The following is a 24,324-nucleotide window of genomic DNA, read 5'->3' on the forward strand; positions in this document are numbered from 1 at the left end:
AAGTGTTTTCATTTTTTGAGTTAAAAAAAAAATCAGTCAGTATCATGTAAGGGTTTATCTATACCAAAAAAACCCAGAGAATAAATGCTCCTTAAATCTTAAACCTTTAGACTTCCCATAGAATTTAGCCATCAGAATAAAACACAACCACCGTGTATGATTGAAGGAATCACAAGAACACGACATCTCTACCTGCAGCAGACTTCACAATTACACTCATTCTTCTTCTTACTGAATCAAAGCTCAGAATTTCCAGCAACTCAAACCTGAAAAAGAAACATGGGAAGTTGTGCAACCCACCTGGCTGGCAGCCCCCTGCCTGCCGCTCACCCCTCTATGTCCCTGCGAGGGGCCTCTGCACGGAGCCCTCTACCCCCGAGGGTCATAGGGTGCAGCAGCAGCACCTGCAGGGAGGATGGCCCGTTGGCCTACACCAGGACTGGACCTCACTGTGCCTCAAGCCACATTGGCTGCAGGCCCCTTCTCATGCTGACAGGTTGTGGCAAAGCCGGGGACACAGACCCACAAAGCTTTCAAGATTCAGCTGCAGGGAACCACAAATGTCCCGTGGAGGCACATGTCATGGAGATAGGCAGTGGCAGCAGGTCTCTCTGAGGCACAGGGGGTGGGGCTGAGACCGTAAATGTATCCAGAAAAGCTAAGAACACGAGCTAAGTTAGCTTGTGCAGTATTATTACCAGGAAAATCTCCGTGGCATTTGGAACATCAAAAACAGATTGGCAACCTCCACAGCTACCTCTGAAAACTTCTTGGGGCTTACGATCTAGCAGGGAGCTGAGGAGGGTCTCCTAGCGCGGGCACTGCCAGAGCAGAGGTCCCCTCAGTGGGGCTGGATGTGCGCTCTGGTGGTGGCAGAGACCTTGGTGCCTTCACCATCGGAAACCAGAAGCCCCAATGGCAAGTCCCTGCCCAGGGTGCCCCTGGCCAGGGGGGCCCAGCACCGTGGCAACCGCTGGGGTTGGGAGTCCCGGAGCTGGTCCTGAGTTGCAAGGTTCCTACTCTTCACCTAGGAGTTTATTTTCCATAAGAACAAAACGTTAACATCCAGTCCTCTATGGGCCGTCACCACCAAATTCCACATCCTCTGCCACCTGTCTCCATAGTTCCTCACTGCAGGTTCAGGATGACGGAGACTCGCCACCCAACCTCCCACCGCAGCACAAGGTGGCACCATCCCAGGCAGCCAGCTGGAGCCTGAGACAGTCCCTAAGAGTCAAAAGATCTTCAGAGACAGGAAAAGTAAGGCAATCCACCATCAAGTTGGTCACTCAGGAGCACCAGAGGGCGGCTGTCCTCCAAGTCAGGTTGTGCTCTCAGAGTCCTGCCCCCCCACCCCCACCCCGGGGCACTGCTGCCTGCTGAAGCCGGAACACACCAGAAGCCCTGAGACCGGCAGTAAGGCCTGCCTGTGACCCAAACATGTCTGACAGTGAAATGCTTTTTCATTAAATGCTAATTTACACCTCCAGGGAAAACTGGAGTGCCAGCCTCTCAAAACCACCTGCCCCTCTAACCAGCAGGCAGGTCCTGGGAAGGTTCCCATTATGGGAAGCAGAAAGAGGGAGAGTGGGCGTTGCAGAGTGCGGAGAACCCTGCAAAGACCCTTCTCTTTCATCCTCATGTTCTGACGTGGAGCGCACATACCTCTCAATGTCATTGTCCCGGTTTAATATCTCCATGTAATTGTCCTTGAGCCTTAAGTACGTGAAGCCCAGTCTGCAAATGAGAAGACAAATCCAGGATTAATTCACAATGCTGATGTTCTCTTTTATAGAATATTTGTTTTACATCTTGGAAAAGCTTTCTTTTCAAAAAGGAAAAACACTTTCAGTAAATCAGAAGTTCTAAGTTGCATTATAAAGTTAGGCACTCACAATATTGAATTTATTCATCAACTTAAATTCTCCAAGAGCAACACAATGTCTACTCTATCTGACCCTCCCTAGAGCCAGCACAGTGAGGTGGCCGCACCAGCACAGTGGCTTTCAGAAGGCAGCAGGGGCCTATGCCTGGCCCTGGTTCTCCTAATAGCCTCACTGATGGGCAGGTGCTGTGGCAGAGAATGTCAGGTCAGAGTGAGGGACGCTCACCCACCTCCAGACCTACCTGCGCATGTTACTGACTGGAATTTGGGCCCCGCAAACTACTCATCTTATGTGTGTGGGGCACTCGTCTGCACTGTGCCCTCTCCTGCACACCTAAGAGCACAGCACTCCTGGGCTGTGTGGGCACCTGCTGCCCAGGCAGAGACAAAGGGTATAGCTGGCCTGGGGACTGTCAGGCTGCCGGGGCACAAGGAGATGGACGCAATTCTTGACATGGCCACAGTGACACTGCAGTGCTGGGGACCGTGGGGAGCTGCGTCATAGCACCAATGGGGCTGACGGCTGGCTGGGCGGCCTGTCCCTATTCTTGACACCCACGGCCGCAGGTGCTGAGCTCCTGAGCCCTTGCTTTCCAGGAAGGGGTAAATTCAGCTTTGAGAAGCCTCACAGATACGGGCAGGTTTAAACATTTAGTAAAGGTCCAGGGCAGTATCCTGTAGGGATCTGGGCCACTGATCCAATTGGTGAGGAAAACACACTAGTGACACTGAAAATTGCCCGCCCAGTGAGAAGTGCTAACACATTCTTCCTCCTGACCACCCTGTCCTTGAGGGGAACACCCCTGTCCTGGCAGGCAGAGGGGAGACTTAGAGTCTTTACTGTTCGTAAGAATCGTGATCTCTGAGAACTTGAGAAAGACTTTGCTGACTTGAAATTACACCAGGCATCTGGAATGTTAAAAGTATTTTTCCAAGCGTTTGCTTAAAATGCTGTATCTCATGATGCAGCAAGAGCTCCCAAGAAAAAGATCTTCCAGGAGCAGAACGCACACAGAACTAACACCAAGAAAAGGCAGAGAATGGAGGGGCCCCTACGCCCCAGCCCAGCACTCTCTCTGAGCCTAACTCTGGGAGCGCAATGACATCTGGGCTTCATTTTTTTAGGACATAGCAGGGAGCTTTGTGTGAAGGGAGGAGTAGGATCATGTGCACCTTTAAAAGCCTGTGGTTGATGTGTATGGTCCGCAGGTGTCAGGAGGGAAAGCCGCCCACACAGCACAGAGGTGGGGGCTCCAGTGCCAAGGTACAGGCTGCTCACGAGGGGCCTCCTTACCCAGGCACACAGACATGCAGTGTACGCATGTGCATACTTGAAAGAAAATCTTAAGATTTTCATAAACCTGTTTAATGTTAACAGAGCAGCCTGTGCCCTGGTGCTGGAGCCCTCACTTCTGAGCACAAGTCCGTGATCGCCTGGCAGACACGTGCACGGGGGCGGAGAGACCATTCCCAAGACCAGACCATGATGGGCCGGAAACAGGCAGAGCCTGATGATGACATGCAACTCTCATTAACCCACCTTTGCATGCCCTCGACCAGTGCCACCTCATCGGGTGAGGATGAGATGTACACACAGGACTTCCCGGAGTCCGGTGACACCCTGGGGCCATCCACAGTGTCATCGTCTTTCACCTGGACGGTGTGGCAGAGGCAGAGAGCCCGGAAAAACAGCTCCTCATGTTCCTGTGAAAATAAAAAGCCCCAAACCCCATACCATGGCTTCTCTGCTTAAGATAAACAGGAAGGAGGCAGGAGACGGCAATGTGGGGCTGGGGCCAGTGGCCGAGCAGCTGCCATGTGAAGGCTGGTCAGCACAGCCCTCGCTGCCAGGAGGTGGCGTCTGACCATGGCTTTCCGGCCCTGGAAACATGCCTGTGGTGGAGGGCTGAGATCACTGCACAGGGAAACGAGAGGTGCTTTCCTTGGCCTGGTGCTGTCAGACGCTTGGGGGCTTCATGCACTCAGAAGGCTGGTGCCCGCCAAGCTTCCAGGAAAGCAACCAAAAGGTGCTTCTGTGCCAACAAGCACAGCAAACACGGACATCAACGACACCTTGGGCCTGGCACCTGTGGGAATGACGCTCCTGACAGCTACGCGCCTCATCCCAGACAGGACCCACAGAGCTATGTGCTCATGCTGTGATCTCACCCTAAAGCCACCACAGGGAGGGAGCTGCTCTCCTGTCTGCAGCTGCAAGGAGGAGAATGTGGGAGGTGAAGTGACACAGGCTGAGCCCCCCTTGACCCCCATTCCCAGACTTTTCTGCGCAGCAAGGTCGGGAGGTCAGGTGGGTGGGCTCCACCCTGACCCTGCCCGCAGCCATAGGCCTCTATGATCCAATGGTGGTTGCTGTCCCATAGCCCACTGGGAACACGTGAGGGGACACAGTGCCTCGGGGTGGGAGGGCACAACTGCACACCCTGACATGAGCCGACCCAATCCTCATCATACCACACTGACCCCAGCCCCACTTGGGTGTGCTGGGATCTGCAGCCACAGTGCTCAGGCGTGTGCGTGTCTGTGTGCGCCTGTGCAAATCTGGGTGTGTGTGCATGTGCATGTCTGTGTGTGCCTGTGCAAGCCCGGGCGTGTGCACATATGCATATCTGTGTGTGTGCGTGTCTGTCTCTCTGTGTGCATGTGTGTGGCTGTGCAAGGTCGAGTGTGTGCATGCACATGCACTGCATGTCTGTATGTGAGCCCATGTGCGTGTGTGTGCTCACCACACTCAGCAAGCCATCTGCCCAGCGTGCCTGGTTCTAACAGGGGCGTCACTAGCCATGGGAGGGCACACTGCATAAGATAACCATCCATCTAACTGCAGCCCACGGAGGAGCTACTCTCCTATAGGCCCCAGAAGGGATGGGGGGGCGGCCACCTACCCTGCCGCTGACGCCAGGCGAGGAGTCAATCATGTCGATACCGGTGGCGTCAGGGAGTACCTGCCCATTGCAGACGACATGGGGCACATAGACGTGGCCCCCGATGCAGCACTCCTTGAACTCCATGTTGTTCTCTGTGAGGGTGCCGGTCTTGTCTGTGAAGACGTATTCCACCTGTGGGACCAGGTGTTAGCACTTTGGGGGAGGTGCCAGGCGCTCTGCTCAGACACGTGGCCAGGGCCTCCCCATACTGGGTATGGCATTAGGAGGAGAGGATTTCTATAGCACTAATTTTACTCTCACAGGCTGTGCATGATTGTTTCCCTGTTACTTTAAACAAGTTTATTAAAGTCTTTGATTTTCTTTCAAATAGTTTGTTGTTGGTGTTGAGAAATGCCATGACTTTTATAACCTAATTTTGTATCCTACAAATTAACAAAATTTATTTCTTAGTTCTAACAGATTTTTGGTGGAATCTTTTAACATGCTACTGACTTTGGTTTACTGGTATTTGTTGAGGATTTTTGCAACTATATTCATCGTGGATACTGGCCTATGATTCTCTTTTCTCAAAGTGAGACGGCCAAGCCTAAGATAGATACTAATCACGGCTACTGTCAGCTTCACCACGAGAACAGAAGATGCCCTGACTGCAGCCATCGGCTTGTGCTCAGAGGGGCCCAGGCCCTGACCCTGCTGTCTGTGGCTGATGGAATAATCTTTGGAGCCCCAGCGTCTTGTCTGAGAAACAAGTGATGACAACTGCCACCCAAGAGTTGTTAGTGGACACAGACAGACACGTGGGTGGTGGCCGAGTTTCTGCCGTACACACGGAGGCAGCCACCCTGTTCTGCTGCATCAACAACCATGCGCAGGCTGGTCCCACCCACATCAACAGGCCGTGCTGACCTCAGTGCTGTGTGCGGGGCCTGTCAGCCTCCTGTTGGAGCAGGGTTTGATCAGGTCTGACAGACACCAGCTCCTGTTTTGACAGCCCCCAGCGAGGTAAATGGGGTTGGGGAGTATTCATGTGGCCCCTGAATACTACCGGATATTTCTGTTACTGAGGAATATCTCTCCTGATGATGCTCTAAGGGATACATAAAATACACCGTCAGCTGTTGCAAAGGATGGGACTAAGATAAAAATATCCTGCTCTGGAACAATTAAGCTCTGGCTTGCATGCTGCTGACTGCAGCAATGAACCTTGGTGAGGGAAGAGGGACAGACTGAAAAAGTCTGACCCCTCAACCGGCAGCTGCTGTCTTCCCACGGTGTGTGCTCTTTTAGGGGTGGGCGGGGGCCGTGCTCCTGGAGTCTGCTCTGTTGCCAGACTGTTTGGGGGCTGTGGTGGAGGCTTTAGCTGCCAATCTCAAGTGGCCCTGTTTGCAAAAATGCTCCCAAAAGTTTCCCTATTTTTTTTTTTAAAGACCAAAGAATTACCGTTTCCCAAACTGCCTTTCCCTCATCATTCAGGCTGAGAAGGGCAGGGAGGTGTCCCCTTCTGGTTGGGAGAACTGAGCCCAGGGTTTCCTTAGCCCCTACCCGGGGCAGCAAGTCTACAGATGCAAATCCAGACCAGTGCTGTGGGGACCCTGGTGCAGCAGGGCTATGGCTATTGCCACCATGGTGGTCACTCCACAAGCTGCCACGGGCACCTCATTGAGTTTCCACTGGGGTCATCATCCTCCTCTGACCACCTGAGAACTCGAGGTGTGGAGTGGGGAAGCACCTGAGCTCAAAGGCCATTATGGCACAGTGGGACCTCTTTGCAAGACAGACATCCAGGATGGCTCTCTCAGCCTGGGCCTGCTCATCTGTACAGTGGAGAAACAGCACAGTGAGAACTCAGCACTGTAGTGAGGACGGGTGGGGGGAACGGTGCTCATCTGAGCCCACCAGCTCCAGGCCACACCACTGACACAGAGGGAGTACCAGTGCCACCCAGGATGTGTTAGCCGCCACTATAATTGGGTTTGCACATGTGACACATACAAAACCACCATCAATTGTACAAACAAAGTCAAAACAACTCTGCCCTCATCTGTCACCAGTTACGGGTCACAGCTCTGTGCGTGAATTAAAATGGAAAGTATCACACGAGACATCAGAGGACGGCCAGTGACGCACTGTCAACCACTGTGCACCTGAGACAGCCGGAGACACTGACCTGGCCCAGCTCCTCGTTCAGGTCTGACGTGTTCACCAGGGGCCCCTCGCCGCTGTCCTCATCAAACATGTCCTCGTCCCAGGTGATGAAGTATGAGCCCAGGAACTTCTGCATCTCCACGGTGACGTACATGGACACAGGGATGATGTAGTTGAATAGGACCATGAAGGCCAGGAAGTCCGTGAACGCCCTGAGGAACTGAGAGCCCCACGGGGTCAGCCCACCAGGGAGCAGCCAGGCCGAGGCTTGTCTGGGCCCTAGACACACGCATGGGTTCTGCAGGGCTGTCCCCAGACACGCTCCAGATCCACAGCGAGGGGTGAAGGGTAAGGGGTTGGTGGTGGGGGTGAAGGACACTCAGCAGCAATTTCTGGGTCAGGACCTGCCAGGGCAGGGGCTGCCCAGCAGAGGTCCCCCCCGGTGGGGGGGGATGAGACTAAACCACATGTTACAATAAACGTGCATCACTGATGGGAGCCCATGCTGATGCGAGCCCCCAGGTATGTGTGCATTTGAGCAGTGATGGGATTCCTTTTTGACCTCATATAACCAAACGTACTAGGTAACAACCTAGAAAGTCAAAAAAAATAAGCCTGGTAAGAATGACTTTCCTGCATAGTTTTACTCTGATCTTTGAAGCCATCAGTTTTGTGGGAGAGACAGGCTGACACACCAAGATGGCCCTCCTCTAGGCTCACTGCACAGGGTCCTGGGTTTGCATGCAGTCCTGTTATGGGCTTAGTGCACACAGGCCTGTGTTTGCACATGGCCCTGCTCTGGATTCAGTGCACATGGGGCTGAGTTTGCACACGGCCCTGCTCTGGGCCTAGTGCATTACCAAAATCATGTACCATAACATGCACATGTACCAAAACATGTACCCCATAATCATCAAAAAGTATTCACTAGGCACCCCTAAACAAAGTACGAGGTTTCAGGGAAAAAGTATATAAGGCACCATCCATATGAATTTACAGTGGGACTCAACACCTTTCTACACTTGTGTGTTCAAATTCCCGAAGGCACTGGGAGCAACTGGTATCTCCTGAGACTTTAAATCTCAACGAATGCATCTGATCAGTCGCACACTAACGCCAGGCTGTCTTTAGTCAGAGGGAGCTGTTGTCCGTACCAGGTTCCTCTGCCTTTCTGACTCAGTTTTCTGATTGTACCAGGGCTCATCTCGAAATGGCTCACTCTGCCACACGTATTTGAGGACGGTGTTTATCAGGGCCTTGCTGATCAGGATGCAGAGGTATACGATGAGGAACAGGTTCATGGACCTGCGACAGAGGACAGCCTCGGTCACTCGCTCTGAAGACACCGGAAGACACAGGACAGGAGGGGCACAGCCGCGTGCTCCAAGCCAGCGCCCCTGACCGGACACAGTGAGGGCAGAAGCGGAGCCCACCCACACCTGCGCCCCCTGCTTGTGTAATTCCAGAGGCTGCTAGGGACAGAAATAAGCAAAGGGACAGTTTGCAGACAGGAGGGAGAATGGTGCATAATGGTGTTGCTGACAATCTCTCTGCATAGACTGGATTCTATAATTCAAAGGAACATCCAGAAATCAATTCCTTCTACCATTAAATATCAACAAATAAGTTCAAAATTCAGTGATTACAACTACTAGGGAGGGAAAGAAGAAAGGAAGGAGGAGGTAGGGGAAGGGGGAGGAAGGAATGGCAGGGGCAGAGGGGGAAAGGGCAAAAAGGGAAGTGGGGAAGAAGGGGAGGGTGGGGGAGGGGAAGAGAGGGAGGGAGGAGGAAGGAGGGGAGGAGGGAAGGGAAAGACTGGAGAGGAGGTGAGAGGAGGGAGGCGGAAGGGGGAGGGAGCACTGTTCTGGAAGGAAGGATCCTTGGCAGAGGAGCAGGCTGGTCCTTAACCCAGGCCCTAGCATATTTTGTGAAGGTTTCACTTTGCAACCTCTACTTCTGAAACTTCTGAGACCCAGCAGCTGATGGCGCTTTAACTGGCACACTTTTACCACGTGGTGTGGGGGCAAAGCCTTACTTTTCCACAGCCGACCGCTTCTGGGATTTGGATTGGTAATTTAGTGCCATCTTGGTCTCCATGCCCGTGTAGATAGCAACGCCTGCAGATAGGAAGAGTGTGGTGACGGTGACCTGGGGCCTTTTCAGTACCTTACACACAGCTATGGCCAAAGTGGTTCTGGGGTAAAAGGAATCACACCTCCAACCCCACAGGGCAAGCTGGCTGTCCAGAGCCGCACAACGGTGTCTTCAGAACAAAAAATTTTTCACGTGTACAGAGCAGCCTGTATTCTGGGGGATTTTTTTTGCAGTTTTTGGCCAGGGCTGGGTTTGAACCCACCACCTCTGGCATATGGGGCCAGAGGCACCGCCCCCCTATTCTATTTTTTATAAAGTCCATATTTTAACATACCGTGGACCCTCCACAGTTGGGGGGTCTGCCAACTGGGGATGGAAAATATTCCATTAAAATAAAATAACAATCCAATAAAATAATAATATGGCTATAAACAGAACATAAATTAAAACAACACAGCCAAACAATTATTTACATTGCATTGGGGATTGTGAGACAAAGATACTGTAGAGTGTCCGGGGAGGACGTGTACAGAGTATATATAATCAATGCACTGTTTCCTAGCAGGGACTCGGGCACTCTGGCATTCTCTGGGGGGTCCTGAAACCAACCCCCACAGATACCTGGGACAACTCTGTTGGATTTTCCGACAGTAGGGCACGCTTGTTTATTTTAAAAAGTTTTCTCATTTAATTAAAACATAGGAAATAACCTACCGGAAGCGGGAGACACTACCAAAGAAAGCATGTATTACGAGAAATTTCTTGCAGAAATATATTCTGTGAATTCTTTTATGGATAAAATTGTATGGTTTTGAGTTAAAAACTATAGCATTTAATACACAAGCTGGATTCTCCGAGGCCACTGCTTAAGGGCTCAGGTCACCCCTTAACACTGGTCTAAATTTCAGCAAGGCGAAGTTATCTCAGCTACATCACAGCAACTCAATGCACAAAGAAACACTCTCAGAATGCTGCTGTGGGCTTCGGCTTCCCCTGTGTAATCCTTAATTTTAGAAGCTGTTTTTAACAATTTAATTTACGGGCGGCGCCTGTGGCTCAGTCGGGAAGGCACCGGCCCCATATGCCGAGGGTGATGGGTTCAAACCCGGCCCCGGCCAAACTGCAACCAAAAAATAGCCGGGCGTTGTGGCGGGTGCCTGTAGTCCCAGCTACTTGGGAGGCTGAGGCAAGAGAATCGCTTAAGCCCAGGAGTTGGAGGTTGCTGTGAGCTGTGTGAGGCCATGGCACTCTACCAAGGGCCATAAAGTGAGACTCTGTCTCTACAAAAAAAAAAAAAAACAAAAAAAAACAATTTAATTTACTAAGTATTTACCAAAGATTTTCTCGGTGTTCTTGAGTGTGGCTCCTCTCAGAAGCAGGTTCTCTGATCCTAACGGCCTGTAAAGAGGAGGAGGAGGAGGCACCAGCATGAAGCAGACAGTGGGCAGCGGGGCAGAGCCAGGAAAGTGACACGCCTGCTCCCCAGATATCACTCAGGTCACTGGGGAAGTGGGTGGTGTACATCTATGGGACTAGCACACTGCCCTGTGGGGATGTATCTGTGGCCCACAGGGGCCTGTGGATGCAGGGTCTCAGCCTGTCCTGTAGCGCCCAGCACCCCCGAGAGACCATAGTGAGGAGTAGTCAGGCCTGAGCCCCCCCCCCCCCCGGCAACCATCATCCAACATGCCCCAGTCTGAGGGCAGCTGTGCTAGAACGTCCCAGAAGGTTCTGGAAATGCTGAGGGTTAGGGCATGCACTTCTGTCCCATCCCCAGTGAGACTCAGGGGTCTCATCTCACATGGTGATATTTCTAAAGACAAAGGCCAGGACAACAATGGGGCCCCACCCAGCAAGCAGCCAAGCTGCAGGGCGTCTGTGTACAGTGACCACAACCTAGACAGTGGTGCCCAGCTGCCGTGGTCATGAGCATCCCCGTGGAGCAGTGAGCACAGAGGACCTTGCATCCCAGTGGTTCGTTGGCTGATTGAAAATGACCTCTCCTCATTTCCAAAGCAGCAACAGAGAAACAAGCAGCAAAATACAAATCTGAAGATGTCGCCACTGACAATGCCCTCGCGGTTTTTAAGGGAGGGTGAAGGGGAGGGGCTGGAAGGATCTGATGTTTGCTTTTAATTTATTATTGTGTTAAATATAGTATATTAATAATAAATCTTTCTGATGTGCAAAGTTGAGAACCTGCTGAATATTATAAACTTAAAATGCATTCAGTGTATGTGGTGGATACAGCACAGAACTATACCCAGCTGAAGGCTGGTGGGGCCGAGAGTGCGGCACTGGACGGCAGCTGCCCGCTGGACTCAGCATTACTCCCTATGCTGCCTGTCACTGCAGACAGAGCTCCCTGGGTTGCAGACCAGTCTGCAGTGTTAAAAGGACGATCAGCTTCTGTTTGCAAAGCTAACACATCATATGGTGTTTATGAAAACCAACAGCCCTTTTAAAAGGAAGTCTAAGAATAATTCACTTAAAAGATTTTGCTTCTAGTTTGGACAGAGAGGATAGATATCACCCTGACTAATCCAAGAATTTGAAATATAATTTCTTAACTGTCAAACCACAAATTCACAAGCCTCTTTAAAAACTTCAATACTAAATGTCTTCAATACTAAGAGAATAAACACACTAAGTGCAACCAGACTCAGCAGCAGAACTCACCTAGACACAGCATGAAAAGCCCCAATCTTCACGATGGTGTATAAAACCCACAGGTGTTGTGAGTAAACCTAATTCTACTCACTCAAACACAAATCAATTCTCACAACAGACAGAAATACACCTAGTTCTCTGAAGTAACTAGGAATTTTCCTTTAGAATAAAATATACTTAGCAAACATAAGGCAAGGCCTCCCTCAACCCTGAAAAGTGCCTACCAACCAGCTGGTGGGCAACAATAACCCAGACAGGCTAAGAGGTGCATGGTGATGAAAACCAGGACTTACATTTCAGGATTTATTCTGCAGTAATTTCCCAGTGAGTTTGTTTTTACTTCTGGGAAAATGTTTTCTTTACTATGCAAAGCCATAACAGTATATCCACAACTTGGAGACCGCTTAAATTGGAAAAAAAATTACTTCTCTATGGAAAAACAGCAGCTTCAAAACCTACTGAAAGCCAATTTCCTAAACTGTAACATTCTAATACCTCATTGTAAATAGCAGGTGGACCTTGAAACACTGTCATGTAGAAGCCCCTAGGCCTGGGAGCAAGCGTGGGTCTCTACACCAAGCCTGGGTCTTGGGGAGGCCATCTCAGGCCTCTAGGAGAGGTGTGGGGGGGGCACCCTCTCCTAGGACATGCCCCAGGGGATGCCTCTGAGTCTGCAGGAACGTGGCTGGAGAGACCACTATGCTGTGAGTGGCCCTGTCACAGACTCAACCCCAGTAATAGGTTCCCACCTCCCAGGATGTCAGCATCTCCCAACATGCATCTCGGGAATGATCATGAGCAGACTGATACATTCTAAGAAAATGATCTTCATGTCCGAAGTCTGCCAGCTTCCCACCTGGAGACAAACTGGGCACTCCTCACGGAAAAGCCGCACCCTCCCTATCCCAGAGCCAAACCGGGGGTCCCAAAGCTCCTGGGGCTGCCTGATGGCCCAGTATCGTTTATCTGCTGAAACACACAGGTGTGTCCAAGAGAAACCACACCAGAGAGTAGATCCTGGTCCTTCTGCAGAGCACAGTTATACTTGCAAAGTAGCAGCAGCAAGGCTGGAAAACTCTCATCAATGAAGGACTGAACTTCTAATGTAATAATAAAGATGAAAATGGCCAAAGTGTTGGCAAGAACCACTCACCTCACCACGGGGTCATTCAGATCGCTGTAAACATTTATACGACCAGCAAACCTGGCAACGAAAAAGTCAAGTTACCAACTGCAGTGCCCATGGGCCCAAAGCACACGGCTCCCCATGTCTGCTCCACTTGCCCGCCTGGCCCAGGGAGGAAGCCGCGATGATGAGCTGTGGTCCTGGGGGCGGAGGCGCGGTGTGCGGACATGCCAGCCCACTCCGCTCCTGGCTTTCTACTCAACAGCCCTTAACCCAGTTTAAAAATGACTGCCTCAAAATTGAGAAAACTTTATTTTCAATAAATTTTGATGCCACTTAAAATGGCTGCATTAAATTAGCTACAGATTTGAATGGTGCTGATCAGTGAAAAGTAGCATATTTTAGATTCAGTCTCACTTTTTAATTAGTGATTTACACTTTCTGTCCAAACAACCCTATTGCTGGACTGTTCTAGGCAAGGCACAAGTACACTTAGGGTGTGAGAGTGGCGGCTGAGGGCTGAGGCCCACTTACTTGTAGAGGTCGGGCTGCGGCTGCTCACACTCGATGGTGGCGTGGAGCCGGCCGATGTCCTCCTCGGTGTGGAAGCCCTTCGTGTCCTGGACGGCATAGTGAGTCTGCAGGGGGTGAGACACATGAGCTCACAGCCAAAGTGACTAGCACAAACCTTGCAGCTGGTGCCTCCAGCCTGGGGCACCCCAAATTTAGTGTTCTGAGCATATAAATAAGCCCAATTACAGGCCTGGCCACCCCAGAGAGATGTATAATAAAGAGCTTATAAACATTAGAGATGAGAAGGCCCCACTGACATTTCCATATCTATTAGGTGCCAGAAATTTCCAGTTCTCCCATTCTTACCAGTGTCCTCACCTTAAAACTAACAGAACAAATAGCAATGCTGGAAATTCTTCAGCAAAATTGAACGCTTTGATTTATCTGTCACAGGAGCAGCTATCAAACAGGAAACAAATTCAGGAGCTGACATATCCCCGTTCTCTTAAAACGGCCGACCGCTCAGAGGGAGCGACCCCGCTCTGTGGCCAGGGCATTGTGGGAGTGGCTCGCGCTGTCCCCCACTGTCTGTGCCCCTGGTATGCAGCAGAACCCCAGGGCCCATTAGTCCCCAGTCCTGGGCCCCACCCCTGAGTTTCTGGGCAACAGGTCTGGGGAGGGGCCTGAGACTGCACAATCCTGCTCTGGAAGCACATCCAGCACCCACCTGCCCAGACAGCACCTATGGCATCAGCAAGAGGGATTAGGGAGGCGCGGGGAAGAGCCCACACACCAGGGCCTGGGGAAGACATGGTGCCTCTGAACCCCGCGTGTAGAACAAGCAGGCTGTGCAGTAAGTCAATCACTGCACCACCCTCACAAAGGGCACAGATGTGGGGGCACCCATTGTGTGTCCAGCACTTCAGGAAATTTTCTATTTATATCCTTACACGAACCCTGAAAGACAGGTTTGTCTCCATTTTCAGATGTGAAAAGTCCAGGGAAGTAAAGCAGCCCGGCCTCAGTCATGTGGGCCCTGCAGGACTCTAGTGGAGTCAACGGGACCCTTCCCTTCCCTTGCCCCATCCTGCTTTTAAGGAAAGGGCTCATATTCCAGCCCCCAAGCCAAACAAAAAACACAAAAAGGACATTAAAGAACCCAATATTAAAATGCAAAAGTCTCCAAACCCAGAAGGTCAGCACAGAACAGCTATTCTAACATTTTCCACAACTCCTCTGTGGCGGGGTCCACGTGGCTGGCCACTGCCCGCAGAGTTTGTGACTGGATCATGAGTTCCTTCCTTTCTGGAGGGACCAGCGGCCCCTTATGATGGACACCTGCCTCATTCAGGACTTTCTGCTCCTGGAAGTGCTTTGCTTACACTCTGCTATATGGCCTGTTAATTCTCCTGGGATGTGCTACGTAGAAACTGTTAAACAAGTTTAGCTGAAAAAAATCCACAGGCCTTGCACAGCATCCTGAATTACCCATGAAAGACTGGCATATCCTTTGGTGATTTTATAAAGAAAATCCATAGTTGATCCATTGTTGAAATTGCCCATATCCATCAGTCTTACTTAAATACCATCTTAGACTTGTAAATTTGTGATATAATGACTTAGAAAGGGTTGGATCTACTAAGCTATGCTCACTTTCATCATTCCTTAGAAACTTTCAGATTTTTTAAATAACAAAAAACTCAAAATTTATGGTGCTTATTTTTTCTTTTGTGATTATAATTACGATTTGTGTAGCATCAACTGCCCACACTGATTGCACTAAATTCATCATGAACTGATTTCACAACATCCTTGTTAAGGTGTTTCTGCAAAGATGGTAACTGAAGTAACAGGAAAAATCTAGAATTGTGTGTAACTTCACATAATTCTAGGCTAGCAAAGACACTAATTTTGAATATTATAATGAATCATTTTAAAATTCCAACAATCTATTCATTAAATCCTTAACTTGGCACATCACATCAGCTGGATGACAAGGGCCAACACTGAGGCGAGCCTGATGTGGTTGTTTGTTACAGACATTGGGAGGGAAGAGTGGTAAGAAAACGGGGAAATGGAGGCAGAAGACAAAAGCTGCCGGTGCAAGTGCTGAGCGGTCAAGAGCTGACGCAGAACACGAGGGACACAGCCGCTGCTGCCTCGGCTGGAGGGAGACGGCAGACTACTGGGCTGGCGACTGTGTCACTCTGTCCCACTACAACACCGTCTCAGTACACAGGTACGTATGTGTCCCACACATCTTAAATGCACACAAATGTAGCACCACAGCCCCCGGGCTCTTCTCTGGGCACTGAGCGTGCAGGATGACAGTTTTTGCGGTCACACGGGCACAGTCTAAGATGAGTGCTCAGGCCCTGTAAGAGGCTCGTACTTTGTGACTCGATTCTCCATCTAAGCTGGCAGTGGTGACGTGGCACGTCCCGTCTCCCCGACTGCTGGACAGGAAGATCAGATCGCAGGGAAAGGTCTCATTTTCCTTCACCATGACAATGTCCCCAACCTGCAGGACACACAGAAAGAGGAAGTGCTGAAATCCCACCTGGGAGAGACTCGTGCCCGGCGTTCCAGGAGCTTCCTCCCAGCACCAGGACTCGAGAAAAGAGGCCCTTTCCACACATCTGCTGGCGCCAAGGGGAGACCAGGAGGGGTTTCCACGCACACCGCAGGTCAGAGGAGCACCTGGGTGCACGGTGACTGAGGCTGTGCAGTGACAGCGGGAATAGACGACCTGACAAGATTACACTTGATTCAGACCAAGCAGGACAAGTGCACTGAAGTGTTTTGTTAAAGTGGCCAATTCCGGTCAGAGGCTTTGCTCTAAGTCTGGGTGTTTCATAACCGGCACACTTGAGTTCTAAGGGCTTCCTGGTCAGCAGAACCAGGACACTGTCCAAGTGACCAAAGCAGGACTGCAAATAAAGCAAAAGTGGCACTAAAGTAAAGTGAAACAGAATGTTCAGCACGTGGATTTTTAAATAAAATGTGACCGTCCGCATCTATTTTATTTCATCACCAAGGAAGCCTCTCAGTGAGTGGATTGTGCGCCTGGAAGGTGTGTGGCCACCAGACCCCACAAGCGCAAGTCCCCGGGCTGCTTGGACAGTCTGGAGGCGCCCCTGAGATTGGAGAGTCACCGTGCTCTGTCTACACTGCAGGCTCCTGTGTCACATGACACGATGGTCACAGCGCACAGCGAGTTTCTGAGACAAAATCAGAGGTTAGTGTCTAGACCTACAGGTCTAATGAAATTCCAGACAGAGCTCCACAAATGTGCGCTTAGCTGACCTTGGACAGAGATGGGAAAGCAATTCAGGTGCAAAACCACAGAGGGGCAGCCTCGCCGGCAAACGGTGCTGGACAACTGGACACCCATGGAGGGGTGCGAGTTAAAAAGCAAACCCCCATACTAGACAAACAAACAAACTCACTTGATGTGAACCTCACACCTCACGTAAAAACGAATTCAAAGTGATTCTGAACTTATGTGTGACATGAAACCGTAAAATTTCAGAGAAAACACAGCAGAGACTCTCTGGCCTCCAGGGTGAGGCAGGGTGCTCACTGCTCATTCCCCAAAAGGAAAGATCAAGAAATTAGACTTCATCAAAATTAAAAGCTTTTGCTTTTATCAAATGTTCCATTAAGAGAATTACAAATCTCATACCTGACAAAGTACCTACCATGCAGAATATATGAACTCTCAAAACTCCACAGCAAGCAGAACCTCCAATGAACCAATAGAAAATTGGCAAAAGATGTGCAGACCTGTCACCAGGCTGCTACACAGCCACAGAAAGGCACCCAGAAGGGCGTCCAGCGCCCACCAGGGAGATGTGAACGCAAACCACACCGAAGTGTCAGAGCTGCTCATGTGACTGGTGGTGACACTAAGCGCTGAGGATGCTGGGACTCGTGAGGCCGACGTCACTGCGGGAAGGGAGGTGGCTCTGCAGTTCCTTTAAAACTACAGATGGAGCTATCAGCCACCCGGCAAGAAAACTCTTGAACTTTTATGCCAAAGAAATGAAAACTGTATTTATACAGAATCCACACACAAATGTTCATAGTGGCTTTACTGGTAAAGAGTCCCGAACTGGAAAATACCTAAATGTCCTTCCACATGGGGACGGCTAACGTGGCACACCCACGCCATGAAATACTTCTCAGCAACAAAGGAATGCAACTGTTGGTCCACAAGTTAGGTGGACCCCAGGGGGTTAGGCTGAGCAGAAACAGCCGGCCCAAAAGGTCAGGCTGCGTGATTCCATTTATAATCTCAAAATGTCCAAATCTTAGAGACAGATCAAGGTGAACCACATACAGGGCATTTTTGTGCCATTTCTTAAAATGGCACATGACTCTATAATTATCTCAAAATAAAAAGTTTAACTGAAAAAGAAAAACAAATTTACAGGTTATTTTTTTGGGTGGCTCTAGTACCTCTAGGGTATTAGTCATTACTGCCAAGAAAGACTGGACGCAGAAAAGGCCTGGTCTCCTTTCTCGTGCTGTGTTCTTGAGCTGGAATTCTCCAGTTATTACTCAGGTACAAGGTAGAGAAGGCACTTTCCACAGGAGACAGGCGTTAGAGTTCAACTGTAGAGGAGGAGACACCTTTTGGTCTGCTTTTTAAGAAAGACATGTTTACCTGAAAGGCATAGGGGTGCATAACTGCTGAAGGAGACTGCACAGAGGGCTCGGATCTGAGACTGGGCAGAGGTGGATGGAGTCCCCCACTGTCCCATGGCCCGTCTGTACCACCTCTATGACTTCTGGGGAGACGCCACCAATCTGAGCTACCTGAGGGAAGCTTATTCAGAAGTATGAAAACACCTGGACAGCAAAACTCATAAACCAAAAAGTGTTGTTTAAAACTTAAAAATGCACCCGGGACTGTGTAAGACATGCAATACTGGGAACAAGGCGAGGCAGCTTTTCTGAAGGGCTGCCACGATCCACGTGCCCTGGGGCTCCTGTCTACTGGGGTGGGGCTGATACTCCTGCCCTCAGGCTGACTGGATTGCAGGCTTCCCTCCTTTGGCTTCAGGAAAGCCCTGGGGGCCAGGCTGGGCAGCAGCGGCAGGTGGCTCTTCTGTGGCCATGTGCCCAGCAGACGGCGGGTGCTGGAGAGGGAGGGAGGGAGGGACAGGACAGCACGAACCGCCTGGGCTGGTGTCGAGTTCATGGGCAGACTGGGGGCTAAAGCCCACACTGCCTGTTACTCTGGGGCAACCCGTGGCGGCCACACCATTTGTACAATAAGTGTCGCATTCCCACCACAAGGACAAGACAAGTGTCTCAAATGTTCCATTAAGAGAATTACAAATCTCATACCTGACAAAGTACCTACCATCCAGAATATATGAACTCTCAAAACTCCACAGCAAGCAGAACCTCCAATGAACCAATAGAAAATGGGCAAAAGACGTGCAGACCTGTCACCAGGCTGCTACACAGCCACAGAAAGGCACCCAGAAGGGCATCCAGCGCCCACCAGGGAGATGTGAACGCAAACCACACTTGAAGCGATGGATATCCCAGTTACCGTAACATGATTATCATATGCTGTTTATAGGTATCAAACTATTATATATCAATAACAAGTAAAAAGTTTTACAATGCAAACCAAACCTCAATTAGGTTTTCTGTTCCAATTTTCATGAATTTCTACGTAGTGAAATTTATACTGATAGGACTTTATCTGATTTTAAAACAAAATGTTGAAGTGTTTAGGCCTTTCCCTGTCTTGCTGGTGGGTACAGTCTCATAGTAGTCTTGAATTCAGACGATCCTGGCGTGAGATGTTAAGGGGGTGGAGCTGGGGCGAGGGGAGTACCTGGGAACACAGGAAGGCTCTGTACTGTCCACATGGTTTTGCTGTGAACCTAAAACTGTTCTCAAAAAATAAAGTCAATTGAAAAACCAACCAACCAAATAAATAATACAAGTTTTCAAAAACTGGAAGCGGTAGTAACAGTAGCTCGTGAGCATTGAGAGGCTATCGAGGAGGGGCACACTCAACAGAATAATCTTCAAACCGTTTTGCCATAGAAAACGAAACTTATTTTTTTAATTTAAAAATGTTCTAAGAGCCAAGGTTTCTCTATATTGCCCAGGCTGGAGCACAGTGGCTACTCACAGGCATGACTACAGCTCACTGTGGTGACAAACTTCGAGGCTCCAGCCCCTCAGTAGCTAGGACCACGGGCGACACTAAATCTGGGTAAAACTTATTTTTTAAAAAATCTTACTCGTTTTAAACCAGATGAATGTGTCAGTTATTACTTACTCTTAGCTTTCGACTCTGCTTCCGAACAAGCTTGCCGTGCTGAATAAAATGAACAGGGCACTGGTTCATGGCGTTGTCTGCTTTATGGCGAAGCCAGTCTTCATAACCCTGAAAGAGCAAAGGAAAGGAAGGATGTATGGAAGGACGGATGGAAGGACAGATGGACGGAAGGACACAAGGAAGGATGGATAGAAGGATGGAACATACCATGCTCATGGCTGGGAAGAATCAACATTGTTAAAATGTCTATACTTCCCAGAGCAATCTACTGATTCAATGCCATCCTTATTAAAATACCAACATCCTAATTTCAAGACTTGGAAAAAATGATTCTGCATTTTGTATGGAACCCGAAAAAAAAACCCGTATAGCTAAGGCAGTTCTTAGTAACGAAAACGAAGCCAGGGGCATCAGCATACCAGATTTTAGGCTGTACTACAAAGCCACAGTGGTCAAGACAGTGTGGTACTGGCACAAAAATAGAGACACAGACATTGGAAATCAAATAGAAAACCAGGAAACGAAACCAACAACTAACAACCACCTAATCTTCCATAAACCAAACAAGAACATACACTGGGGGAAAGACTCCCTATTCAATAAATGGTACTGGAGAACTGGATATCCACATGTAAAAGACTGAAACTGGACCCGCACCTTTCTCCACTCACAAAAATTGATTCAAGATGGATAAAGGACTTAAATTTAAGGGATAAAACAATAAAAATCCTCAAAGAAAGCATAGGAAAAACATTGGAAGATATTGGCCTGAGGAAAGACTTCATGAAGAAGACTGCCATGGCAATTGCAACAACAAAAATAAACAAATGGGATTTAATTAAACTGAAAAGCTTCTGTACAGCTAAGGAGACAACAACCAAAGTAAACAGACAACCGACACAATGGGAAAGGATATTTGCATATTTTGAATCGGACAAAAGCTTAATAATTACGATCTATAGAGAACTTAAATTAATCCACATGAAAAAAGCCAACAATCCCATATATCAATGGGGAAGAGATGAACAGAACCCTCTAGAGAAGACAGACGAATGGATAGCTAACATATGAAAAAATGCTCATCATCCCTAATTATTAGAGAAATGCAAATTAAAACCACAGTGAGATATCATCTAACCCCACCGAGAATGGCCCATATCACAAAATCTCAAAACTGCAGATTCTGCAGAATGTGGAGAGAAAGGAACATTTTTACGCTGCTGGTGGGAATGCAAACTAATACAACCTTTTTGGAAGGAAGTATGGAGAAACCTCAAAGAACTCAACCTAGACCTCCCATTTGACCCTGCAATCCCATTACTGGGCATCTATCCAGAAGTAAAAAAACCCTTTTATTATAAAGACACTTGTACTAGACTGTTTACTGCAGCTCAATTTATAATCGCTAAAATGTGGGAACAGCCTAAATGCCCCTCAACCCAGAAATAGATTGGCAAGCTGTGGTATACGTACACCACGAAATACTATTCAGCCATTTAAAAAATGGAGATTTTGCAGCATTTGTAGGTAGAACACATTATTCTTAGTGAACCATCACAGGAATGGATAAGCATGAATCCTATGTATTCAACTTTGATATGAGGACAATTAATGACAATTAATGACACGGTGCAGGGTGGGGGAAGGGGAGAGCAGACAGAGAGAGGAGGAGGGAGGGGTAACAGAAAGGAAAAGAAAAAAATAGTGACTAATTCTCATATAAATTGGATTTAATTTTGAACAAAGTACATTATTAGAACAATAATTTTTAATTCAAATTGTTAATATGTTGTTTAGGATATGCTAAACATCCTCATTTCTAAGTGAAATATGTTTCTAATTTCTCTTTATAATGATATATTTTTTCCAATTTTAATATCCGGTGTATCCAGATTAAGTAGAATGATTTTGAAGTATTTCTTCTTTTTCAATTGTCTGTAAGATTTGGCATGATCTGTTTTAAAACTATCTTCTATTTTTATTTATAAATATTAGTTGTCTATTTTTTGAGACTTTGGGGGAAAAAAAGAAGTTAACTGATGACTCCATACTGAACCTCAAAGTCAAAGCATTCTATGATAGACATGCTCTTACCTGACAATGTGAATGTTACTTTTTTTGCATTATTATTATTATTGCTCAATATTTCGTTGCAGCAATCATCTGATTTCTTTTCCAAATGTATTTATCTTCGTTCATTCTTTACAAGGTTTTTGTTTGTAGTTCTTAACTTAAACATTGTTATGTTATTAAATTTTAAGCCTTTTTAATTTTGTGAAGGCAAAAAGTGGAAACCAAATGAACACATGTATATGTATAGAGAAAATTAAAAAAAAAAAAAAACGCAAGGAAAAATTAACTGTTTGTCACCATTCTTCAGTGGTGCTGATGACAGAATGTGCAATAGACGTTATCAATGTTCTCATTACTGGCCATAAACTCAAAGTACACCAACAGCAAATGTTCCGTGGACCAGCTGGAGTTTAACGGTGTTTCTCAGTGAAAATTTAAAATATCAATTATTTATACCTAATTTTATTAAATTTGTCAAATTGTCAAAAAAATAAATAAAAATAAAACTACAAGATGTGAAAAGAAAAAAAGATGGATAGAAGAACAGAAGGAAGGACAGAATGACAGAAGGACAGATGGACGGACGGAAGGACGGATGGACAAATGGAAGGATGGATGGGAGGATGGAAAGAAGGATGGAAGGACAGAAGGATGGATGGAAGGAAGGACAGATGGAGGAGGGGAAGGGAAAGAGAAACCCCACGTTTAGTCACACATAAGCGTGCCCCAAGCCTGTAGCTGTGTTTCTCAAGCTTGGATCACACAACACAAACTCTCCTCCTTTGTGCTCGTGACCTGGCACACCTTCTCCATGGCAATTTAGGCTGCCTTAAATTTTTGCAGTTTTATGATTGCAAAGATGTTTGATAAAGATGATTATCCAAGTATATCTCAACATCTCATCGTGAATATAGTTATTTACGTGTATCTTTGTGCATATTATGACATGTCCTTAGGATAACTTCCTAAAAGGGAAAAGTCTGGGTCAAAAGATAAGACTTTCAAGCTTTTAATATAAAATGCCAGAAGTCCTCAAGAAACTTGGCACCAATTATATTTCTACCAGCTGAACATAAACATCTTACTTGGAAACATACATGCTGGCCCTATTTCTCCTTTCTTACAGAAGTAAGTTCTTTATAAGGCCTGGCAGCCCAGCCTCGCAGTGACCCCTGGCCAGCTCTGCTGCCCATGACAGCGTCAGCTCTCATGCGCAGTGTTTTATTAGGTCACAGCACCGGCTGCTCTGGTGGGAACCCAGCCTTCAGCTGACGCATGGTGGGCAGCCTGGCCTGACTCTCTGGCTAACGGCTGTGCGGGACCCTTCTGCCTTAAGGAGGCACAGACACAGATGTTCAAATTCTCCCCCAGAGACAAACATATACACTCTGGTCAAAGACTTTGGTGTTGCATCTTGAAAAAAGACACAACAGAAGATAGTGGGAAAGTTTTCTGAACTGACTGGTGTGCCTCTGGATCTGGGGTTTGCCAGATGGGAAGGTCCCTTTACGGTAAGGGTGGTGGATCACCTGCTCTCTGCGACATTCCCAGCACGTGAGGGAATGTGAAAACGGCCTCCAACAAAGTCCATTGCAAAGAAACACAAATATTGGTTCAAAGTTTGTGGCAGATAAGGGGCTTGTCTACAGGATATGTAAAGAACTCTTATAATTTATCTATAAAAGGACAAATAACCCAAATTAAAAATGGGCACAGGTTGGGCGGGGCCTGTGGCTCAGTGAGTAGGGCGCCGGCCCCATATACCGAGGGTGGCGGGTTCAAACCCAGCCCCGGCCAAACTGCAACCAAAAAATAGCCGGGTGTTGTGGCGGGCGCCTGTAGTCCCAGCTGCTCGGGAAGCTGAGGCAAGAGAATCGCGTAAGCCCAAGACTTAGAGGTTGCTGTGAGCCGTGTGACGCCACGGCACTCTACCAAGGGCGGTACAGTGAGACTCTGTCTCTACAAAAAAATAAAAAAAATAATAAATTAAAAAAAAAAAAATGGGCACAGGATTTGAAGACATTCCTCTAAGGAAGATATACGAATGGTCAATAAGCACAAGAAAAGATGCTCAAGGTCTTCAGTAGTCAGGGAAATGCAAATCCAGAGACCGGTTCACAACACACAGGGGCAGCAGTAAGAAAAAGATGATTAGAACCAGCACTCGCCAGACTGCAGAGAACGGAGCCCTGGGCGCAGCTCCTGGGAACGTGACTGCGCCAGCCTGGTCACCCTGAAGGACTCTGCCAGACACCAAAGGTGTCTGAGGAGGTGTCTCTCCTCAGACACCAAAGCAAGTCCACTCCCAGGAGAATTGAAAACCTGTGTCCACCCATAAATACATAATATATTATTAATTATCATTTGTCAAGGAAACATAAATGAATAGGGAGGAAAAAGAAAACCTGTGCCCACATAAAACTTGGACACAAATGTTCATAGCAGCATTATTCCTAATAGTCAAAAAGTAAAAGCATCTCAAACGCCCATCCACCGACAAAGGGGCAAACACAGCGGGTGTGTCCACACGCAGGAGTGTCATCAGTGATAAGCTGGAGTGACATCGGACACTCACTACCCAGGGCAACCCTGACAACAGTAC

General features: G+C 48.2%; 1 protein-coding gene across 7 annotated transcripts in view; it reads right to left on the reverse strand.

Annotated features, from left to right (window-relative positions):
- ATP11A (ATPase phospholipid transporting 11A) overlaps nt 1-24,324 on the reverse strand; it is a 132,309-nt gene that overhangs the window by 40,077 nt on the left and 67,908 nt on the right. For all 7 annotated transcript variants that reach the window (XM_053563677.1, XM_053563679.1, XM_053563678.1 and 4 more), the window contains exons 5-16: nt 19,650-19,757; nt 15,732-15,860; nt 13,361-13,464; nt 12,854-12,904; nt 10,364-10,428; nt 8,972-9,053; nt 8,091-8,241; nt 6,959-7,156; nt 4,789-4,962; nt 3,426-3,589; nt 1,666-1,737; nt 193-266 (exon numbers count right to left, since the gene is read on the reverse strand). In XM_053563677.1, the coding sequence (XP_053419652.1) occupies nt 193-266; nt 1,666-1,737; nt 3,426-3,589; nt 4,789-4,962; nt 6,959-7,156; nt 8,091-8,241; nt 8,972-9,053; nt 10,364-10,428; nt 12,854-12,904; nt 13,361-13,464; nt 15,732-15,860; nt 19,650-19,757 (1,372 nt within the window). The remainder of the gene's footprint in view (nt 1-192; nt 267-1,665; nt 1,738-3,425; nt 3,590-4,788; nt 4,963-6,958; nt 7,157-8,090; nt 8,242-8,971; nt 9,054-10,363; nt 10,429-12,853; nt 12,905-13,360; nt 13,465-15,731; nt 15,861-19,649; nt 19,758-24,324) is intronic.

Source organism: Nycticebus coucang, chromosome 15 (genome assembly GCF_027406575.1).
Source record: "Nycticebus coucang isolate mNycCou1 chromosome 15, mNycCou1.pri, whole genome shotgun sequence".
NCBI lineage: Eukaryota > Metazoa > Chordata > Mammalia > Primates > Lorisidae > Nycticebus > Nycticebus coucang.